This window comes from Stegodyphus dumicola, chromosome X1 (genome assembly GCF_044657685.1).
Source record: "Stegodyphus dumicola isolate Sdum_Otavi_A_Nest chromosome X1, ASM4465768v1".
In the NCBI taxonomy this organism is placed as follows: Eukaryota; Metazoa; Arthropoda; class Arachnida; order Araneae; family Eresidae; genus Stegodyphus; species Stegodyphus dumicola.
The window spans coordinates 128742484-128764385 of NC_140780.1; the positions used below are offsets into that span (position 1 = coordinate 128742484).

At 34.0% G+C, this 21902-nt stretch overlaps 2 protein-coding genes across 4 annotated transcripts in view; one reads left to right on the forward strand and one right to left on the reverse strand.

Annotated features, from left to right (window-relative positions):
* The window catches only part of LOC146993268 (uncharacterized), a 115003-nt gene that overhangs the window by 34434 nt on the left and 58667 nt on the right, over positions 1–21902 (forward strand). For all 3 annotated transcript variants that reach the window (XM_085807813.1, XM_085807814.1, XM_085807815.1), the window contains one exon: positions 114–140. In XM_085807813.1, coding sequence (XP_085663939.1) covers positions 114–140 — 27 coding nt within the window. The remainder of the gene's footprint in view (positions 1–113; positions 141–21902) is intronic.
* LOC118197296 (uncharacterized) lies at positions 7801–19251 on the reverse strand. The gene is made up of 5 exons (XM_085808685.1): positions 18618–19251; positions 18452–18520; positions 17017–17094; positions 16714–16779; positions 7801–7975 (listed from the first exon to the last, which is right to left on the reverse strand). Exons 1-5 carry the CDS (start codon positions 18761–18763, stop codon positions 7972–7974), a joined length of 363 nt encoding a protein of 120 aa, XP_085664811.1. The 5' UTR covers positions 18764–19251; the 3' UTR covers positions 7801–7971.

Consider the following 21902-nt stretch of genomic DNA (forward strand, 5'->3'; position numbering starts at 1 on the left):
ATTTTTAATAATAGTTTTGAACTGTAAAATGATGGGTGCAATATATGTAGGTTAATGCAACAGTAAATATGTTTGATGTTTTGATAAAGTAATTTTATTTCATTTTCTTTTAGGTTATATTTGATGCTGACCCCAATCAGGTACGAAACTGTTTTGTTTTCCCAAAATTTTAATATATTTTCTGCGTTTATTATTGTATATTGTATATGCGTTTATTATAGTTCTAGTATAGTATTTTTCAAAGCAATGTTTAGTGTACTTTTCAAAGAATTTTACATTAAAAATGTAGTGATAATTAATGGAATACAAAATAATAAGGAATGCAAACACTTTTTTTTATTGTTATGTTAGCCTTCCATTTATATATAAAATAAAATATCCTACCTAGTTTTAGTGAAAATTTATTTTTATTGAAAATTTATTGGCCTCTAATTTAAAAATATTCTTTTTTTCAAAATATAGTATATTCCAAAGTAATAAATTTATAGTAAATTATAAACATTGTGCGAATTTGCACAATGTGTGAATTGCACTTCTAAAATTGTGTGAACAATTGTGTGAATTGCACTCCTAATTTTCATTTTCTTTTTTATGAAAAAAAGTGCAGCTTATATATGAGAGAATATAGTGTTTATGTTAAGCTTAAATCTTATGTTCATCATAGAAACCTTCTAGTATGTACATGTATACATATGCACACATACATACGCAAACAAATAATATATAAGTACATGCCTAAACAACCACATACACACAGAACAAAACTAAGTACAGTACAAATTCTAAGATCCAGATTCATCAGGAATTAGACGATTTGGGATTTTTCTAGATATTAGATCATCAGCTTAAATCCAGTAGGATGATGTGTAGCAGTTATAATATTAAAAATATAGAATAATGGTTTATGAAATAATGAAGCATTTATAACCTTAAGAGAGTCAAAATTTACACAATTTTTTTTTTTTTTGCTTTATTAAATTGCTTAATTTTTTTGTGCTAATACTTTCTCTTTATTTCTACAGATAGACATAATTTCTTGTTTAGTTTCAAAGATCCATTTTTCAAGTTCTATAATTGCTGTGTTGAGAACTCCCTCTAAATTGTCAATTGAAATTTTTTCATTCTAAACTACTACTCTATCACTTTTTTCACTGTTGGTAGCCGGATTTTCTAGACTTAGAATTATACTATAAATTTTGCCATCTATTAGCTGATTAATGATAGGAGCATTGTCATCACAGTAAAAAGCCTGTTTTATTATCTTCATTTATTACCATTTATAAACATTTCACAAATTCCATTAATTTGAAAATTTTGCATGTTGTTTGCAATGTCCGAAAACCTTCAGATTCATGGCTGCTATCATAAAGTTTAGCTAGCATCCTCTATAAAATATTGGTGATGTAATCACTGACAACTAAAGACATGTTGTTCTGCTTTGTCTTGTTTCTATCTCACACTGATGATGTTAAGTCTGAATTATTGTAGTTTAGTTATTTATTATACTTATGACTATTTCCTGCACATGCTGAAGTCTTTTCTGAGTCCCAAATAAATAAATTCCCTTGCATACTTAGGGCTTATTCAAGACAGCTCTAGATATTTTGTAGCTTAGTGCATGCCCTAAACCCTGCTGCCAGGTGCCTTGTTCAATTAAGAGCATTTAATACCCCTTTCTCATGTCGATTTTTAATAACAGATGGCGCTACGAACGTTGAGCGATAAAGACTCAAATCTGTAAGACTACCTACAGCCTGGTTACTATGGCAACGACGCTTCCTTCCTCTGTACTTGTTTGGCGGGAAAGTGAGTAAGCCATAAAACACATCCCCTCAGTTGAACAAAAGACCTGCTGTCATTTCTTCCGTCTGTGACTCAGACTGCAGGGTATGTTTTGAACAGGAATAGAACTTTTTCACCTTTGTGTTGAATGAAAGATATCTGTGAGATACGTGCAGCAGTCGCTATTTCTTTTCGCAAAATTTGTTCATCACGCTTTTCAATGTTGCGTAATGTTTCATAATTTGCCGTTATTTTGCGGAAGAAAAATTTCATCGCGACATAAAAATTATATATAAATGATTTTATACTTGATGATATGTGTATACATATATAGCACGCACATAATATTCCATTTACTCATCCATCCATAATATTTCATAAATTACCATCCATAATATTCCATAAATATGTGTTAGCACTTTCCAGAGCTTTATATATATTTTTTACTTGTATTATAAAATCGTATAACACTCCTAACTATTATTTTTTTACTTCAAAAGTGGATAAATCATTATCAAATTTTTCTAGTACACGGAGAAATGGTCTATGTATCCACACACATAAACGTAGTAAAAGATACTATTGTTGATTGAATATCTTTTGGCAGCAATATCAAGATGCAACGAAAATTCGAAATCAATTAATAACATGCATTTTATTACAAAAACACTAGCAGGACGTATTATTTGCACAAAAAACTTAGTGTGGAAATAATTTGCGGCACATTATCTGAGATCCGCTTTGAATGAATACATAAAGTGTTATAATGAACAATCAGTTTTAATATTTCACTTGATACTGAAATGCATAAAATCAAATTGCGTTTCTATGTTTCAGGTTTATAAAATACAGCTGATAATTGAAGGGGTATCAGGTTTATAAAGTACAAGCTGATAATACATGATAAGGGAGAAGAAATTCCTAAATTACAAAATTGAATATTATATTTTAATAAAGTAAAATGATACATATTATAGATACATCCTAAAAAATGATAATATATATATATATTGTATATCGTTGTATACCGTATATATATATTATGTATTTATATGTATATCTACTCTTTTCCGGATGTAACTGTAATTACGTACTGTGCTGGTTTATCATCTTCCTGTAGCGATGCATTTGGATTTGCTGTGTATGAATCTGTTTCATTGAACAGGAACAAATAGGAAACAGAATATTGAAAATTGAATTTTTTTAAAGCATTAGTAATTTATATATATTAGATTGACTAAAAAGAGTATATTCATGCATAACGTATAAATATGCGAAGTGAATACTTTTTGGCAATCACCTTTCTAGGATGATCATTTTTAAAAATAACCAGTACTGTTGATAAAATAAACACCGGTACGATCTATCTGCCTAAGGGAAAGGATGCCTTCGTGGAAGACTTTCTAAGGGAAATTGGCTCCTAGACATGTTACACAGGGTAAAACCACGAAAGCGCAACCAGTCCCTTCGCGGGATTCGAAACTCGGACCGAAATACTGGTGTTCAGCTACTTTACCGCTTCGTGCCTCATTTCAGAGCGGATTCGCTATATATGAAACAGAGTAATGTGCTGTTACCGTATTTAGCAGCCTGCCTTTTTCCTTGACCTACCATAAAAAAATAAAATAGCAAAATTATAACAGCGTCTCTAAAAAGATGCTTTGCTATATTCTCATTAAATCTTTATCATTCTGCGCTACTAAAAACGAAGTACGATTATTTCAAATTCAAAATTTTATAACATTACTTTACAGAAAGCAATCTCATGTCTTCTAAAAATAAAACCCAACATCTGTTTCTACTCAAGCGCTTACTTTCTAGACAAAGTAATTTCAGTGTAACGTACATTCAGTTTTATCTAACTTTGAACGGAAAAAAAAAAAAAAAAAAAAAAAAAAAAAAAAAAAAAAAAACTATGTACATAACAGGCAAAGATATTAACAGCACATAAATTTAATCAATTATATTGGATTACCAGAGGAGAAAAAAATAATTCGATGAGATAATTCTCTGAGAATTCATAAACGCTAAATTAAGAATAAATTTTATAAAAGGTTTACTAATGAATACATGTATTTGCATAGTAAGTTTCCTTTTTTAAAAAATTTTTCATCTTTATCACGTTTATCGGAGTGTCGTATTTAACTTCACAATTATGCTCCGAAATTTCATTGCTGTAGATTGGATTATTACCAATATATAATTCTACTAGTAACCAGAGCCAGTATTAGAGGTTTTTGCTGCTCACTACAATATCTGTGGCTCTTACTTCTGCCACGCGCCGCCAGTGGCTGAGTGGTTAAGAATATTGATTACTGGAAGTTCGACCTGGTTTCGGTTCGATCCCAGGCGAACCAGCTGGCTGCATGGTTTGTTTTCCTGTTGTGCAACATGAATACGACCCAGTTTCCTTCAGCAATTAGGCTCACCCGCGGCCGAGCGGTTAAATCGCTGAACACTGGTAGTTCCGACCTGGGTTCGAATCAAGGCGAACGGGCTGGCTACATGGGCGTTTTCATAATCTTCCCCGTGTGTAACGTGTATGGGGAGCTTTGCTATAAACTAAACTAAGCCTTCAGAAACTTCCTCCACGAAAGCATCTGCTATCTGCCACCTCGTGGCTTTGCTATATTCAAAGAGCCTAACCCAATTCTAGCACTCAGTTCCTCTCTAAATTCTAGCGGGCGAGCGCTAAAGTCGCCTATTACTGGTAGTTCAACCTCGGCACATTATCTGAGTTCAGCTTTGAATGAAAACAACATAAAGTGTTATAATGAACGATTAGTTTAAAGATTTCACTTGATACTGAAATGCATAAAATCAAATTGCGTTTCTACATATCAGATTTATAAAGTACAGCTGATAATTGTAGGAATATCAGGTTCATAAAGAACAGTTGATAAATACATGAGAAGTGGGAAGGAATTCATAAATTACAGAATTTAATGGTTGTAACGAAAATTTTAAGCACGAACGTTCTTCATAAAGTTATGAAAAAAAAGCAGTCAGTACCTTTAGTGCAGATAGTAATCACTACCAAAAATCTATGCTTTTCTGCCAATTTTTTGGTAGTTTTTCAAAACCTTCGGCTCGGAAACTTGGTGGCCCGAGTCCAAACACAGGTCAACCTCATTTCGGACGTCTTGTGCAGAAGTGAAGATAGGACCAGCAAGATGTAGCTGAAAGTCCGAACGTGCGATGTCAGGGTTATATGGTGGATGTGGTGAAAGATCCCTTTCGAGTCCGTACAGAGGCTAGCCGGTGAATGCAGACACGTATGGTATTATCTGGATGGAACGTTACCTTTCTGCGCCGGAACTCAATTCGACTCTTTTCCTTGATAGCAGCGTCAACATGCACTAGCATCTCGTTGTATCCTTTACTGTCAAGGGTTTTACCTTTTTCCATATACTATTTGTGATTAATACCACGGCAATCCCACCAAATACAAAAGAATGATCTTTTTGTTAGTCAAATTACGCTTTACGATGCTGCCGACGGACTCACGGGCGCAGATCAACTAAATTTTTGGCCTATGTTGTTGAAATAAATTTATTTTTCAACACAAGTGACTATCCAGATCACCAGATCCAAAGCATGATCTTTTCGTTAGTCAAATTACGCTTTGCGACGCTGCCGACAGGCTCACCGGGCGCAGACCAGCTCCCTTTTCGACCTATATTGTTTGTGTAAACTTGTCTAACTTTGAAAGAAAAAAAAAAAAAAACTATGTATATAACACGCAAAGATATTACAGAACATATACCACGTTTATCGGAGTGTCGCATTTGACTTTACAATTAAGCTCCGAAATTTCCTTGCTGTAGATTGGATGATTACCAATATACTTACAATCCTACTAGTAACCAGGGCCACTATTAGGGATTTTTGCTATGGCCGAGTGGTTAAAACTACTGAATACTGGAAGTTCGAACTGGTTTGGGTTCGATGCCAGACGAATCAGCTGGTTGCATTGTTTGTTTTCACCGTGTGTAACATGAATACAAGCCAGTTCCCTTCAGCAATTAGGCCCTCCCGCGGTAGAGGAATTAAATCGCTGAACACTGGTAGTTTCGACCTGGATTCGAATAAAGGCTAACGGGCCGGCTGCATGGACGTTTTCATAATTTTCTGTATGTGTAACGTGTATGGGTTGTCAATTTCTCTAAGAAAGTTCAACATGAAGGCATCCTACTGTGCTTTGCCATAATAACCTAATCTAAGCCTTCAGAAAATGACTCCACGAAGGCCTGCAATCTTAAGAAGGTAACCCTCGTGGCTTTGCTACATTCAAAGAGCCTAACGCAGTTCTAGCAAGCGAGCCGCCGAACACTGGTAGTTCATCCGGAGTTCAAGCCTCGATAACGAGTTGGATGCATGACCGATTTTGGTGTTTTCCAAATTCACCTGCTTTGGCGTAATCAAACTCTATAATTCTAAACAAACTGACGTTCGGTTCGGCTCCAACGGCTCTAGCACCACGTTCCAAATTATAACTACAGTTCAACAAATAAATGTCTGGCGTATACATTCGAATAACCTAAGTAAAAAAAAAAAAAAAAAAAAGGGGGCTTTTTAATTTCTTCCACAACCAAGCATGCATGCATGCACATAAAGCGAATAAAGAAAAACTTATGGAGTGCAGTAGGGTTCTAATCCATAACATATTTAGTTAGTGATCGCCATCATTGGGAGCTATAAATATGCTATATTGACGGGAAGGAGAAAATTTTACTTCCTGAGTGAGCTAATTCAGAACTAGTCATTATTTCATCTGTCATCTTAAATTTAGGATGTCAAATTACGTGACTAACAAAAACCTAGTATTTATATGAAGCTTGATAAAAATCAAAGTTTTGAAGACGGTATATGTGATCATGTTCGGTTGATTACCATTATGATCAGCAAATAACAACAGCAATTTACTGATGTCTTTCTTATCTTTATATTCAGATGTAGTTTTCAGGGCAACTAGAGAAAATTTATTAATTACTTTTATTATTTTTGATACTTTATACGTACGAAGATACATACTTGTATGAAGAGAGATATAAATATCATATTCGAACAAATAAAAACAAATCGTGACTTGAAGACCCTAGAGATACGGCTTCTGATTGCTTTTCAAATTTTTACCATATTAGTAACGATATAATCGAATAATCTTTCAAAGATTATTGTTTACCGATTTTAGGTAACAACTAGAAAACATTTTTTCGAACTTATCCTCAAACAAGTTTGCTATTGGTAATGAATACTGCTGTATCATGAATCAGGTACTGCGCTATGCATTTTGCTGACTTTGTACGCAATAAATTCTGTTGTCAAGTGCCCTTCCCACAAAATTCTAAAATTTTATTGCTTGATGCTTCGCTGAATTTTACAATTTTGCTGTACGTAAATTCTGCCGTACCGGCAGTGATCATGATTTCAAATTCCCCCTCCCCGAGATTTACTGTGTTATCTGAAAAACAGCTCACAAGTTGCTAAAAATAGCTATAAAACTGGTTCCACAGCTTTTAGCAACGGCCTCCCGTTGTGCGTTTGGAAACTCAGCTTTTGAAAGAAAAGGAAGGGGAATAATTTCTCTCTGACTACAATATAGATGAGGTCCGTGACTTTGTTTGAGCTACTGCAGAATGTTCTGAAGTACACTTTTTTCTGTTTCGGCAACATTCATCTTGAGAATTCAACACTTGTTCATTAGCCCTTAGTAATTGACAGAAATGCTTTTAGAAAGTAGTGGGTTCATTGATACCAACAAAATGGTTGGTATCAATAAACTGGGGATACGTTAGTTTCAGTTGTTGGGTTCAAATGAACCTTTCAAATACTAAAAAAGTCCTTTTGCATAATCGAATCCTTTTGCATAAAGAATTTCATCTGAGAATAATTTTTCTACTTAAAAATGAGTTTTGCAGTACTTTTTAAATACTACTTGTATTTTTATTTTCGAAAATTTTCATAAATATTGTAATTAATTATTTCCAATTTTAATAACTCGCAGAAAAAACACAATTTTCAAGAAATTTTTTTATTATGGTTATTCAAACTTATACTAATATACAGCATCTTTTATATTCCTTATACATTTGACACTGCATGCTTCAACCTGCATGTAAGTTTCTCTTCCTTAGTAACTCCTGACCCAGAGACGTCTCAATGAAAGCCAAATCATGCACAAAATTTTCACCTGAAAAGAAAAAAAAAAGAAAATGATAAAATATTTTTAACACCATATTCTCGACCCCCCCCAAAAAAAAAGAAATTGCAAGAAATACAAATTTCTAACAGAAAAATGCATTTTCAAGCAGCTGAAATTGTTTCACAAATTAATAATGCAGATAGCAAATGTAACATATGGCACTATTGCCACTCAGTGCAATCTCTGCATATCCTAAATTCTGCTGGCTGATGTCTTCGTAAGTTCTGAACATTTTTTTGCCTCTAAATTTTGCTGCTCAGTGCCCTCTGCTAAATTATAAAATTTTGACTACCACTGGTTGCACAGGCCCTGATCAAAGCAAAGAGGCAAGATGCTACCTGCTATTGATAAACTGCCTTATAAATACCACAAATCTAAATAAATATCAGTTTTATTTCCAAAACAGAATTATCTCACAGCTAAAGCATTGCCTTTGGAGAAAATCTTCTAAATGGAAATAGAATTGCATCCACATTACATGTGCAGAATCCCAATAATTCATTATAAACAGTTCCAAACCATAGTTAGGCTTAGAACTCACAACAGTATTCTTCTTGGAAGTCTTCCTAAGGAAATGGTAGTATATTCAGGGAACATGTGGGCAAAATCATGACAGTATATCACAAGCCTAATTCTTGACCATACATACTAGAAAGATCACAGAAATTCCTCACAGGAAGCTAGATTCATATAACAAAATTTCATGCAACATATGGCATATGGGAAAAAGCAAGGACATTATAATCACTAGCATAGTTTATACCCAAATGAGTTGCAGATGGTGCACTATGTGCTCACAGCTGATTATCACTAATGCAGATATATATTTACTAATATTTAGAAGATGATGAAGTATAGCAAAATATACAAAACATTAGTCCTTAAATCCAACACATTTTCTGATTTTCATACCATCTAGAATAATAGATTTGACGTTAGGTACAATATCAGAATTTTGGGTACATGAAATGTGAAATGGTTTTTTATTTTTAGTCACTGTTTCTAGTAATTTGTTCGAAAGTAACAAATAAGCTGGTTTCAGTCTGTCAATGAAATGTTAACTTGTCTGTCCTTAATTAAGACTCGGAAATATTTATCATATTTTTTCACCACAAAAAAATGGTCCCTCAATAAGCAAATTCAAGTGCCTTTTTCACACGATCAGTTCTCACAAACACATGAGAACATGATCTCAAGTCTTTATGCATAAATATTTTATGTTTGTTAGCAGTTGATAAACTGGTGCTGATCCATAAAAGACAGTAAATTTGTTACAAATGGTTCAGGTTTAGTTTTAGTGGTAGGTAGTCGAAAAACTCACATGGTAACCTTATTTGCATAAAATATACCATTTGAGCTACAGAGTGATTAGTATCAGGACATATTGCAACTCTGAATCCTAGAAGGATTTCTGTCCATCTGATGTTGCTGTGAGCCTTTGTTGCATTTTTTTAAGTTCTGAGAAACTGCTCAATTTTCCCACTGCAATGTGGGTGGTATGGAGTGGAATGTAAAACTTTAGCACCACATACTTTTGCAAGGCTCTTGAAAGGCTGCGACTCAAACTGTCTTCCTTGATCTGAGATTATGGAACTAGGCACAACAAATCTGCTAATCCAATGATTGTAAAATGCTTTGACAACCATTTCTCTTGTGATATCTGGTAAAGAAACTACTTCTCCCTAACAGGAAAAATGGTCAATAAATGTCAGATAATACGTCCTACCAGCAGATGGTGGTAATGGCCCAATCAGGTCAACTTGCACAATACTTAATCTAGCATGAGGTGCTTGGAACTCGGCTATTTTAGATTTTGTATGCCTGTTGACTTTGCTCCTTTGACAATTAACAGGACTTTAAGTCTATTCGTGAATTTCTTTCTTTATATTTGGAAAGATAAATTTTTCAGTCATCTCGTTGACAGTTGTCCTGATACCAGAGGAGCAAAATTATGAATTTGATGAAACATTTGTTGTCTAAATTGCTTTGAAATAAAAGGCCTGATACTGGTTGTTGAGCTGTCACATCTTAATGTTTTCCAAAATGCTAATGTAGATGATTTAAATTTCAGTGAAGCACTACCTGTCATTAAATGTTGCAATTCTTCATTATATTCTTGAGCATCTGCTACTGCTTCATAGCCAGTAACTGAGACTACTTCAACTGCAACTAAATTTTCTTTGGCATCAATATGCTGAATATCAGTTGAAAATTCCGATATATACTGAAGTTGGTGTTGTTGCCTGGGTTATGCCTTCCCATTCTTTTGCTTCTATGCATATGACAGTGGCTTGTGATCAGTAAGTATGATGAATTTGCGTCCTTCCGATACATGTTTAAAATGCTTGACAGAAAGATATATTCCTAAGAATTCTCTGTCATAGGTACTATAAACCTTCTGTGCATTATTTAATGTTTTAGAGTAGAACACAATAGGTTTTCAGTCTTGTTCTTGTTCTTCCAATTGCTGCAATACTGATCCTATAGGAAAGTCTGATGTATCTGCACACAAAGGGTAATCCATTGGGAAACACAAAAGGGCACCATTGACTAAATCAGATTTGCACTTCTCAAACTGGTGAATTCCTTCATCTGTGCAGGCCTACCAGCGGCAGAGCGGTAAAATCGCTGAACACTGGTAGTTCGGTCCGAGGTTCGAATCCCGCGAACGTACTGGCTGCATGGGCGTTTTCGTGGTTTTCCCCATGTGTAACGTGTATATGAGCCAGTTTCCCTTAGAAAGTCCTCCACGAAGGCATCCCTTCTCTTAGGCAGATAGCCCTAGTGTGCTTTGCCATAATTAAATACACTAAACACCTTCATCTGTGCATGGAACTTTACAATGATCTTTTTTTATCACCCTTTAACATTTCGTGTATGACTCCTTGAGTTTCTGCAGCATTTTTCAAAAAGCATCGATAAAATTTTATCATGCCCATAAATGAACAAAGCTCATGTATTGTCGGTAATTTACATTGCAGATTACTTCAACCTTTTCTGGCAGCGAACAGGAACCTTCTGTAGTTATGAGGTAACCCATAACTTATGTTTAATATGTAATACATAATGTAATATCCCACCACATTACCCATTTCCAATCCTCAGATGTCCAGTGTCTTTTCTCGACACCACTGAAAATGAAGTCTTGCATGTCGGCAGAACTGAGTGATTTTCTTACAGGCACCAAAACTATGCATTCCTATCCCTCTGCAATTCGCTGCGCATAGTTCTAGCTGAAATTTGTTGGGAAGAGCCTTGGTTGACGATTTGTGATAGTTGAATCCGTGTTCTGCCGTACAATTCATCGGAGATACCGCCGATCACTGTCTTTGAAAACTATGCTCGAACTGCAGTTACATTTTTTAGAGAAGGATTCGAAATCGATGCCCCCACTAAATGTGCACCAACAATAAGCCCCTTTTTCAAATGGTGAACGATCTGCCGCCTTTTTCCCCCATTTTACTTCATTCATCATGAAAAGCACTCTTACACCTTACTTATACTGGCATTTTAACCAAGTATAATCCACATCATAGAAAAAATTTGGATATTTCATCCCTAGCATGCATTCAGATGAAAATCTGAAAGGTTCTTATTGATTGGCCAGTGTGTGTATTATTATATTATGCAACATGAGGCAGCATTAACATGTGGAGCTGGGAAGGCTTCTAATGATCACCTTTCTCTCTTGTGAGAGCAGGATGCACTGAAATTTGATGTCCTTATTTTTTAGAATGGTTATGAGTTTTGTAGACAAGTGGATCATCCACGTTCAAGATATAAGCAATCATCTTTCCACAATACTCAATTTTGTATGTCTTCTTCTCAAATATCATTGTATGGATGTCCTTCCAGCTGAATCAGGAGCAGTGACTTTGTGGAGGTTTTCCTTGGAGAAATGGACTTATATTGGAGTTACACATGATTCAAACCAAAATACTTCTTTACCGCAAGTATTTAAGTTCAGAGGTGTAACATGTTGTGCAGAAAATATTCTCAACAAGTTATCAGCTATGGATCAAAGCACACAAGAATACTTAGAAACAGAAGTGCATGAGGAAACATTCAGAAAAGAGATGACTTTAATTTTTTCCAATGTTAGTGCAGCACAGGTGATGCTATTTTAAAAAATTATTTATTGAATTATGACAGAGGTCATCAAACTTATTTTCTTTTTCACAGAAACTGTGAATTTATGGAAGTCTTCTTTGCATAAATGTAGTTTTACCAAAGTTACTGATGATTAAAACCAAAATATATGATTGCACGCATTATTTACACTGCAAAATATAACATGTGGTGCAGAAAATGTTCACAACAAGTTAGCAGCTATAAATGAAAGCACACAGGAATATTTAGAATGAGAAGTGGATGATGAAACATTCAGAAAAGAGATGCAATGGCAGTGCAGCACAGGAGATTCTAGCTTCAAGTATTGATTACAGAATTATGGCAGAATTGATCAGACGTATCTATTACTGAAAGCAGAGACTTTTTGAACATATTTTTTTTAGAGAAATGGGGTAATATTCTAATTAGGTATGGATTTAATCATAATGCTTTGTTGCAGGCATAGTTTTTATTCAGACGTAGAAAATGTTACGGTGTGCTGGCTTGGCTTGTTACTGATTACAAATCAAAAATAATTTTTGGTTTCCTGATTCTTTTCTCTCCTGCATTCTTTCTAGGAGATGAAATAATTTTATCTGCTTCTGAAATTTCAATTTCTCTTTTTTCTTGTGTTTGTTTTACAGAAGCAGTGGCCTGTTTTTGTTTCTCATTCTGTGCTCTAGCATCAACAATATACTTCGGTTCTCTAAGAGACATTTTTCTTGGTGCTCTTGGATCAACAAGCTCAGGAAGAATACAATTCACGTAAAATTTTTCGAGTTTTGGAACTAAACTGATCCAGAAAGTTTTGTCTTCGGGTATTCTTAATGTGATTGCATCTTCTCTGCACCATATATATAAATCACACCAATTCCTCTCTGTTATGGCTAACTGCCCTTGAATTTGAAAATAATATTTGTGGCTTTTCGGTAAATAAAGATTATTATCAGCATCCATCCGAAGACCAACAGAATTAGGCTTGCTGAAAAAGTCTGACAAGTCTGCTGAGAATCTGGCTGTATAAGGACATTTTATTTCAAGTAATCCATCTTCGTCTATCAATCCATCTGGCGAAGTACAAAGAAAGGGATATTTAGGATCAATAAAAAGGCCACAACGTCTGATGTTTTTTCCCATGTGCTTTTCCTTGTATTGATTTAAGGCTACTGCTTCGTTAGCCAAGCCATACTTTAATGCTTTAGTTGAAACGTTATCATTATATATGATACGTTTCACTAAAGCAGCACTGAGTGTTGTTGGACGCCTATCAGCAACATCTTTGAAAAAGGATGATGATATTCTTCTTGATCTTTCATGACGCCATCTTTCAGATGATGACTGTCCACGTGTTATGGCCTCAAGAGAATCTTTTTTTGGAACTTCAATTGATATAAAAAAATTTTTAGCTGCCAATTCATATGCTTCATCTGATAGGTCTGGTTTCTCAGGAAAATCACCATAAGAAATATCCCCACCTTGCTGAATATGTCCTGCTTTCCTCATATTTCTCTTTTTCTTCTCAGTGTCAAAAAGTCTACGTCTCTCAAGACGTTTTACATGGCGCTTATTTCTGGAAGCTAAGAATTTCAAAGTTGGAGTCCTGGGGCTACTTCCTGTTACAGCTTTTTGTGCATTTTTTTGCCACTGCTGTGCTGGATTTTGATAGGCCATGACAGCAATACTCGCACGCCTGTTCATGCCACCAGCTTTGGAAAAATCAACTCTTTTTCCACCAGATGTTTTACACAGTTGACTCATGAAGCTTTCAGCAGGATTATTTGTGGCATTCCAAATAAGAGTACTGCTACACGATATCAGTACTCTTCCCACTTCTGCTTCAATAGCTTGCAACATACCCGAGGAAAAAATTTCATTGTATGTGCTGTCCAACTCTGCACCTTTCTTTGCACAAAAAGCACTACAAGCATCATGCTTGCCAAATATATGATGTGGCCCATTTCTCAAGTCAGATACTAATGCATCAATAGCTTCTTGTGTGTGCTGATAATGGCTAGGTAAAGCATGAGCTTTTATAGCTACTCTAGCACCTCTGACTAACAGTGGCATTTTAATTTTCAGCAATTTACGGGCAGCAATTCCTTTAGCCCCGGGGAAGCGCGCAGTATTTTGCTGAAGTTTCTCAAGAGCTCTGCGATATCTTCGAACAGCATGGTTAGCATATTCTACTTTGATCACCCGTCCTCCATATGAAACGCTTTCTTTCACTTTGGCCATTGTGTTAGCATCTCCATCTCCAACAAGTCGAGTACAACGTATTTTGTGAACACACTGGAGATAATTCAGACCTTCCACAATGGCACTGCTTTCCATACCTGTAGAAGGCCCATTCCAATTTCGCCAACAAAGGTGCACTTTATTTGGCATCTTGCCATCTTCAATAGCACTGCATATAAGGTACACTTTGTTGCGAATTCCAACAAACAAAATTTTCTGGGTGACCATGCCTATAATAACAGATATGCCACTTGAAGCATTGTAACCATGCCCATAGCTTCTTTTACACCAACCTCCATCAACAATGACAGTTATACAGTGATAACCATCATTATCTTTATCATTGCGAAGTTCTGCCTGCCTTTTCTCCTCTTCTATAGCAGCACACATAGTTTCCTGTGCACATCCCTGTATTATTTTGCCAGTAGTTCGCTCACAAGAAGCAAAGGTCGAGTTGCTCATATACGGAATTTCCATGATGCTAAACTTTTCCTCCTCTTGTGAAAATCCACTGCCAGTAGATAACGCACTGCAAGCTGATTTAGGCTGCTTTTCTCCATATCAGAACAAATTGTTGCCATTTCCCCACATAAAATTTTATCACATACATAGTTATATGTAGTGACAAGACCACGTCGAATCACTTTGTTAAAAATAAATGATCCTCCAAATTTACAATTTAGGGAATGTTGCTCTAATGTCCTAGCCTGCACTATTACAAAAGACATATTGCAAATTGTTCTGCCAGATGGTAATGGATTTGCGTTTCGTCGATCTTCCCTTTCGATAATTAAAGGTGAATCAGGACACAGAAATTCATCATTAAGGTTCTCCTGAAGAGGCTCAGACTCCAAGCTAAAAAATATATATATACAATATATATACATATATATAATTAATATATATAAATATTACAAATTAGGTTTAAATTTGGCTTATTTGATGACAGCAAAGCACTTGATCTTCCTAAGAGGAGGAATGCTTTCATGGAGGACTTTCTAAGGGAAATGGCTCATATACACGGGGAAAACCATGAAAACGCCCATGCAGGCAGCCCATTCGCAATTAGGTTTAGGAAATTTAGGCAACAGATAGCAAATAAATTAACAATAATAATACACTGGATTACCAGTATATTACTACAAGAAGATGAGTCATCTTCACAACTGCTGCTTCCATGCTCGCAGTGTCATTTGCTCGTGCAATATTAGTCACTACTTTGTGTGCCGGAGGTTTCACATGAAGGGCCTCTACACCTGAGTATAAAATGTTCGTGCTCCAGTAAACACTGAATTCAGAGGGGCAAGAATAACTCTTTCATGGTGGATAACTCAGTTACCAAATGGCTTTCTAAGGCTCTATTCAAGCCGTTGTATAAATGTCATAATTCCCAACTAACAACGCTTTGTAGTCAGACCTTGCTATGTCACAAAAACTAGTTTGGGCATTAAGCTTGAAGTTTTCAACTTTGTGCCGACTTGATATAAGAGTCGGCCAATCAGAGCATATACATAAAACCTATTGAGAGAGAAAGCTGTAGACACATACATGCATGCACAAATTTAGCTTCTCTAATTGGCTATGGCTTAGACCCTCTCTCGCAGGTGTGAATGGAACTCCCACATTTTGTGCCTTATGATTATGCGTCTATGACATTTATACCATCATGTGAACGGAGCCTTAGGATGGCATACTAAGAAGATGCACTGTCTTGTGGGGATAAGCAATTTATACTCCTAAGCCTAAAAAAAAAACTTGGAAAAAAGATCACGACTTAAATTTGTTGTCTAATTGCTCTAATTTGAGGCACATTATGAGAGGAAAGCAAAGGTAGTAATCAGAATTATTTAAAAAATTTTATCCTTATATTTTTCTTAAAAATTCTGTAAAATAATAAAATTTGTGGTTTTCCTCAAATAAATATATATGGAAAAAATAACAGCCACATAATCACAGATTTCATTTTGTTATATTTTATTAACAAAATTTAAATTATTAAAAATCTCTTTCATGAAGGGAACATAAAACATCATGAAAACAATGAAAAAGAAGCAATATTTAAAAAAGATAGTAGGCTTATTGATGAGGCTCCCATCAAAAGAATCAAACCCCAAAATATTTTCATTTGCTTCAGTGTCCCGACTGAAAATTTCACTGATTTCAATGAATATATTTTTAAAAAAATCTTTTATTTTCAAGTTCTTTCATGCAAAACGTCCAAATTTGGTACAAATCAAATTCATCCCCCTCTTTTTGATAGCTACAATATTATATTTAACAGTTTTAATAGCTATCAGTATGTAAACAACATAATGTAACACCATAAAAGAAAAACATAAATGATGACATTTTAATTTTGGCATAGAGAAATACATATTTACCCCAAAAGAGAGCTTGTATTTCTACCTTCTACGTCAGAGTCAATAACTGAAATGTCCAGATCAGAACTGAGAAGAAAAGAACCATAATTAGTTTAATTAAGATACAATAACACACCGACCAAGTATTAATTTGAGAGTCAAGCAACAAAAATCAGCATCATATTTTGAAATATTCACTATTTGAAAATATAACGCTGATTTTGGTTGCTTGACTTCTAAATTAATACATAATTAGTTAACCATAATTAAGTAACTGTAATATCATGCACAGCTAATATCTATTTTAAAAATAAACCAACTTACCTCAGGAAAGCCTGGTTTGTCTTAGGAACATTAGCTGTAACTTCTGGCGTAGAAAAGTCAAATTTTTCACTTCCGGACCTAAGAATGAAAGAAATAAACTGCTATAACATAATTAAAAAAAAAAAAAAAACATGAATAAATAAATAACACATAACAAATTTAAGCATTAAGCTATGTATGACTACCACCCATCTCAGACAGTGCGACAGATATTGCTGTATACTGTTTCGCCATACCCTGTGTAGCTATTATATCATGCTGTATAACCACAGTTTAGAAAAATTACAAAATGTGTTATTTATATCTATCTAAAATGGGTACATTACTACATGATTTGTAAGAATAAATTAGAGGGCTCTGCGAATGAAATTCCTTCCAATTAAAAAATGTAGGAATAAAGAAAATGCAGGAATTGTAAATGCAGAAATGAAAAAGGGGATTATATTTTTTGTACAGAATCCAGATGACATATTTTTCAACATTTTAGAAATTTCAATATTAATTTTAGGGGCATAAAATATTAGGCCCCTAAAAGCAGAATATAGTTTTTAAATGTTCAGATAATCTTCCTATGAGAAGAATTCCTTTGAGAAGTACACATCTGAACCACAATTAAAAAACATGTACAAGAACAGAGCTGAGGACTTCTGTTTGCAGAAAGTCTGTCACATAACATATGAAAAGTTTCTTATTGGTAGATTTTTGATCAGACGGATATTTTAATGTTATACAGAGAAAGCATTCACTCCCTTTATACTGGAGATAATTCAATTTGGACAATGGCAAAAAGGCTAAGCAAGCCTGAGCGTATTGGTCCCATTCTTGGCACTAGTTTGGTTTACGCTCAAAATACACAGCAGATATTTTCTAATTACCTGCATCCCAATATCAATTCAATTCAGCTTTTGGTGGAATTTAACATTTGTGACATATTTTTCAAAAACTACACTTCACAACATGCATACATGACAAATACACAGAACCATAAATAAACAAGCAATAATATATATTTATATATAAATTTTACTAAATGATTATAAAATGTTCCAACGCTAAAAGAAAGTTTTAACATCCAAGTAAATGACATAATAAAAAAAAGCAAGTTGAACAGCGAGCACATGAATAAATGTGCATACACCTGTTAAAATATACCATAGGTAACTGACAAAGCATTTCGTAGCAAACATATGACTATAAAATTTCCAATAATACATGTAATGATGGTGAATTCAATTTAGATCGCAAGAACATGCTCATACTTTTGAAAAGATTCAATTATTTCAGCAATTCCTTGTGAATTGGAATTTACCCTTTCAATATTTCCCAACAATTTAGTGTGAATGGAGGAATAAATTATTATAACAGAATTGAACAATTATTAGCATCCCCTCATACACACACATAAAAAAAAAAAAAAAAAAAAAAAAAAAAAAACTTTGTAAAAAAATCATCCGGGCAATGATTCTCCTTTGACACAGATGCAGTTGTATCAATAATTTCTGACCTTCAATAAAAAAAATACGCATATTTTACTTCGGAATTAACTTACTACGAAATCATAAACACGGGGTAGTCGATATAAAGAATAAATTATTTCTCACCTTTCGAAAACATCCGCTTGTTCGGAATCTTCCACATCTCGGGAATTAAATTTCATATTTTTTTCTTGAGCTCGACGTTTACGCTGAATTCTGGATCTTTTATTAAAACCAGGATGTTTTTTCGGTCGTCCTTGATATTTTCGCATATTTTTTGCAAACTGACCACAGTACAAATAAATGTAAACAAAACGAGTGCGGAATAGCAATGCAATAGGGTTGCCGTAAACGTCATTCTGCTGACAGCTGACAATGTTTAGTGAAAACTGTGTATAAAGGAATATATGAAACGCTTCTAAATATTATTTAGAAAAAAATATGATTTATAACTGATATCAAAATCAATTACTTCGTGAATTTTTGCAGAAATAAGATTACAATGTTAAATTTTAACTCGTAGCGCCATCTATTGATGGCTTTCCAAACTACACATTAAAATTACGTATTTCAAACTAATTTTTTTAAAATATAATATTTAAGTAAATTTCATTTCAAACCTGATTCTAACATTGTGATTCGAAAACTGACCTATTGCTTTATATTTCTGCCAAATTGCACGCAACATAGTTTCTTAATTAGCGATTCTGCGTGTAAAAAAATTTTTAGTATTGTAATGCTGCTGTAGTAGACCACCTTAAAAAAATTGCATCCCAATTCCTTTCCTAAATTGTAAAGGTTTTGCCAGCCCTTGATTTTACTGCTCAGTACTTGTATAAATTCTAAAATTTTTGCCTTCACCAGCTCTAGCACCGATTCTGGGCTTATCTGAATAACAAATCAGTATCAACAAAATGTATCTTTTTGCCTTTACAAAATCTTTATATATATATATATATATATATATATATGGAATAAAAAGTTCATTAATTTTCTCTTTGTCAACACATTTAACACTTGACAGTGCAATTAGCTGAAGCCTGTAATCATAGATATCAGTAGAAGCTTGACTATCTGGAAAGCTCAGGAAATGTTGAATTCTGGATAGTTCAGCCTACAAAAAATAAAATTCATGTTAGAAAAGCCAGATTAATGGTATGCTTACCATATGTCTGGGATTAGGCCTGGATAGTTATGGTTTTTAGTGCTGTCTGGGGTTCCAAAAATTGAGTTTGAGTTAGAGTTTGAAAAATTTATGAATGGCAAAGATTTTTTTTTTTTTTTTTTTTAAATTTTAGACCTATATGTTCAATGTTGTATTTTTAAACATTTTCTTACGGCCCTGTATCTCTCAGCTGTGCTTGGAGCAAGTGTGTTGCTGTCGATTTCAACATAGGCATGGCTAGCGGTCTTGCCGCTACTTAGTCATTGGGCAACACAATTGGGGCAATACGTTTATGTTGTTTTTGTATATAAAGTACCTATCATTATCCATTTTTTGTCACATCTTTTAGCAATGGAAAAAAAAAATGGGTATCTGGTCTGAATTCAGAAATGTATGTATATATGGATATATGTGTTCATGTATAGCATGATTGTACATAGGTATGTGTGTGCATACACTTACACATATATGCACATATATACAAATACTTGTGCATACATTGTACATTCTTGAATCTAGTCTCGATAACAGAAGAGTGCTAAAAAATATGTGTTTAATGTTAACTTGCAGCAAAAATGCAAATTTTTGGGATTGTATAATGGCATAACAATGAACGTGTTTATTATGCACTATGTATTGGGGAATTTTCTGTTGCACATAAAGGCAAAGGTGATATTGACCATGTGAAAGCAGCTAAACAAAGATGTTCTATTAATGCTGCTGCTTCAGCAAAAATAAGATATTTTGTTAAAACCAAAGAGGGGAGTAAAAATAACAGTGATCTGGCATGTGCTGATAAAGAAGCTACATTTTCATACCACAGTGCTAGACATAAACTTGGATTCTAAACATCAGGCTGTGCATCTAACCTGGTTAAAAAGTTATATGACCCAAAATTTTCATCTGCTAGGACCAAAACCAAAGCAATTATTGTTAACACTGTTTTGCCATATATATATGAGAATATGTTGCAGTCTTTAGAAGCAATGAATTATGTAACTGTAACGATGGAAAGTTCAAACAGAAATGAATTAATTCTTTGAAATGGCTGGTGGAACTGCTGAAATTTGAACTCATTATCTTTCTCTGTGTATGAAAAAATACAAACTTAAAAGTTGGCTTGTTAAAAGTTACTGTTGATAATACTAACAGTAATTTTGGTGGTGTGAAGAGAAGGGATGAAAATGTGTTCAATGCAAACAACATATAATTCTCTACCCCTGGACATAGAAGTAAAATTGTAAAAATTTATAAATATTTTTACATATATACAGTAAGAGCAATGAAACTTAAGAGTTAGAAGTAAAATTGTAAAAATTTATAAATATTTTTACATATATACAGTAAGAGCAATGAAACTTAAGAGTTCTATGAATTTATGGAAACAGATTCTCATAGCAGTGCAGTTTGTTTTTGCTATCCTTAATAAAAAGAATTCCTTCCATTTTTGAAGGTCTAAAATTATACTCCTCATCTTGTGACAGATGCCCAAAATTATTATTTGATTTTAATTTTGGAAGTCTAGATAGAAAGCTGTTTTTGAAATTTTTATATGGTACTCTGCAGTTATTTAACAATGTAGTTTTGAAATTGGAAGCTAATTCTATCACAGCAACAGAAGCATTTCAGACATATTCTGAATTAATTTGTCAGTTTCAGGAAAGAAAAACCCACAAATTTATACCATCTTCTGCCAAAGAATTGTCATGCACTCTGAAAGAAAATAATGATGCTGTGGAACAAAAATTCTTCACAAACATAGAGTGTGTTTAATTATAGTATCCAATAGAGTTGTGGAGAACCAGTTTTGATTAAATTTCAGTAGATAAATTTACTAACTGAAATTGCCTGGTCTGATCCAGAAGAGAGTGCAGTAGTTGTTAATGAAATTATATAAGATTCTATAAATTATGATTACCTATTTGTTGAACATATCTTATGGAATCGTGTGATTAAAAAAAACCAAAAGGTAGATGATTATTGTTCAGGCTCTCAAAAAGTACCATTACTATTAAAGAGAAGTGGAAAGCAGCTTTTAAGGTGTTTCAAAAGACTGATACAGTACAAAATCTGTAATCCGGAGGTCCGTAATCCAGAATGATCTATAATCTGGACCTCGTGTTTAAATTATAACGGACGGTATAAGCTAGGCTAAAATTATCTAAGGCATTTCAGTTAATGTTGCAGATTACGCTGTTCCTTAATCTTCTAATTGGATTCGGCTTATTATTTTTTGCAGACTGTTA

Coding starts and splice junctions, on each gene's coding strand:
- LOC118197296 (XM_085808685.1), bottom strand. CDS start 18,763: ATGCGAAAATATCAAGGACGACCGAAAAAACATCCTGGTTTTAATAAA. Junction 18,521..18,617: donor CAAGCGGATGTTTTCGAAAG/GTGAGAAATAAT, acceptor TTTTTATTGAAG/GTCAGAAATTATTGATACAA. Junction 17,095..18,451: donor CCGGATGATTTTTTTACAAA/GTTTTTTTTTTT, acceptor TTTCATTCTTAG/GTCCGGAAGTGAAAAATTTG.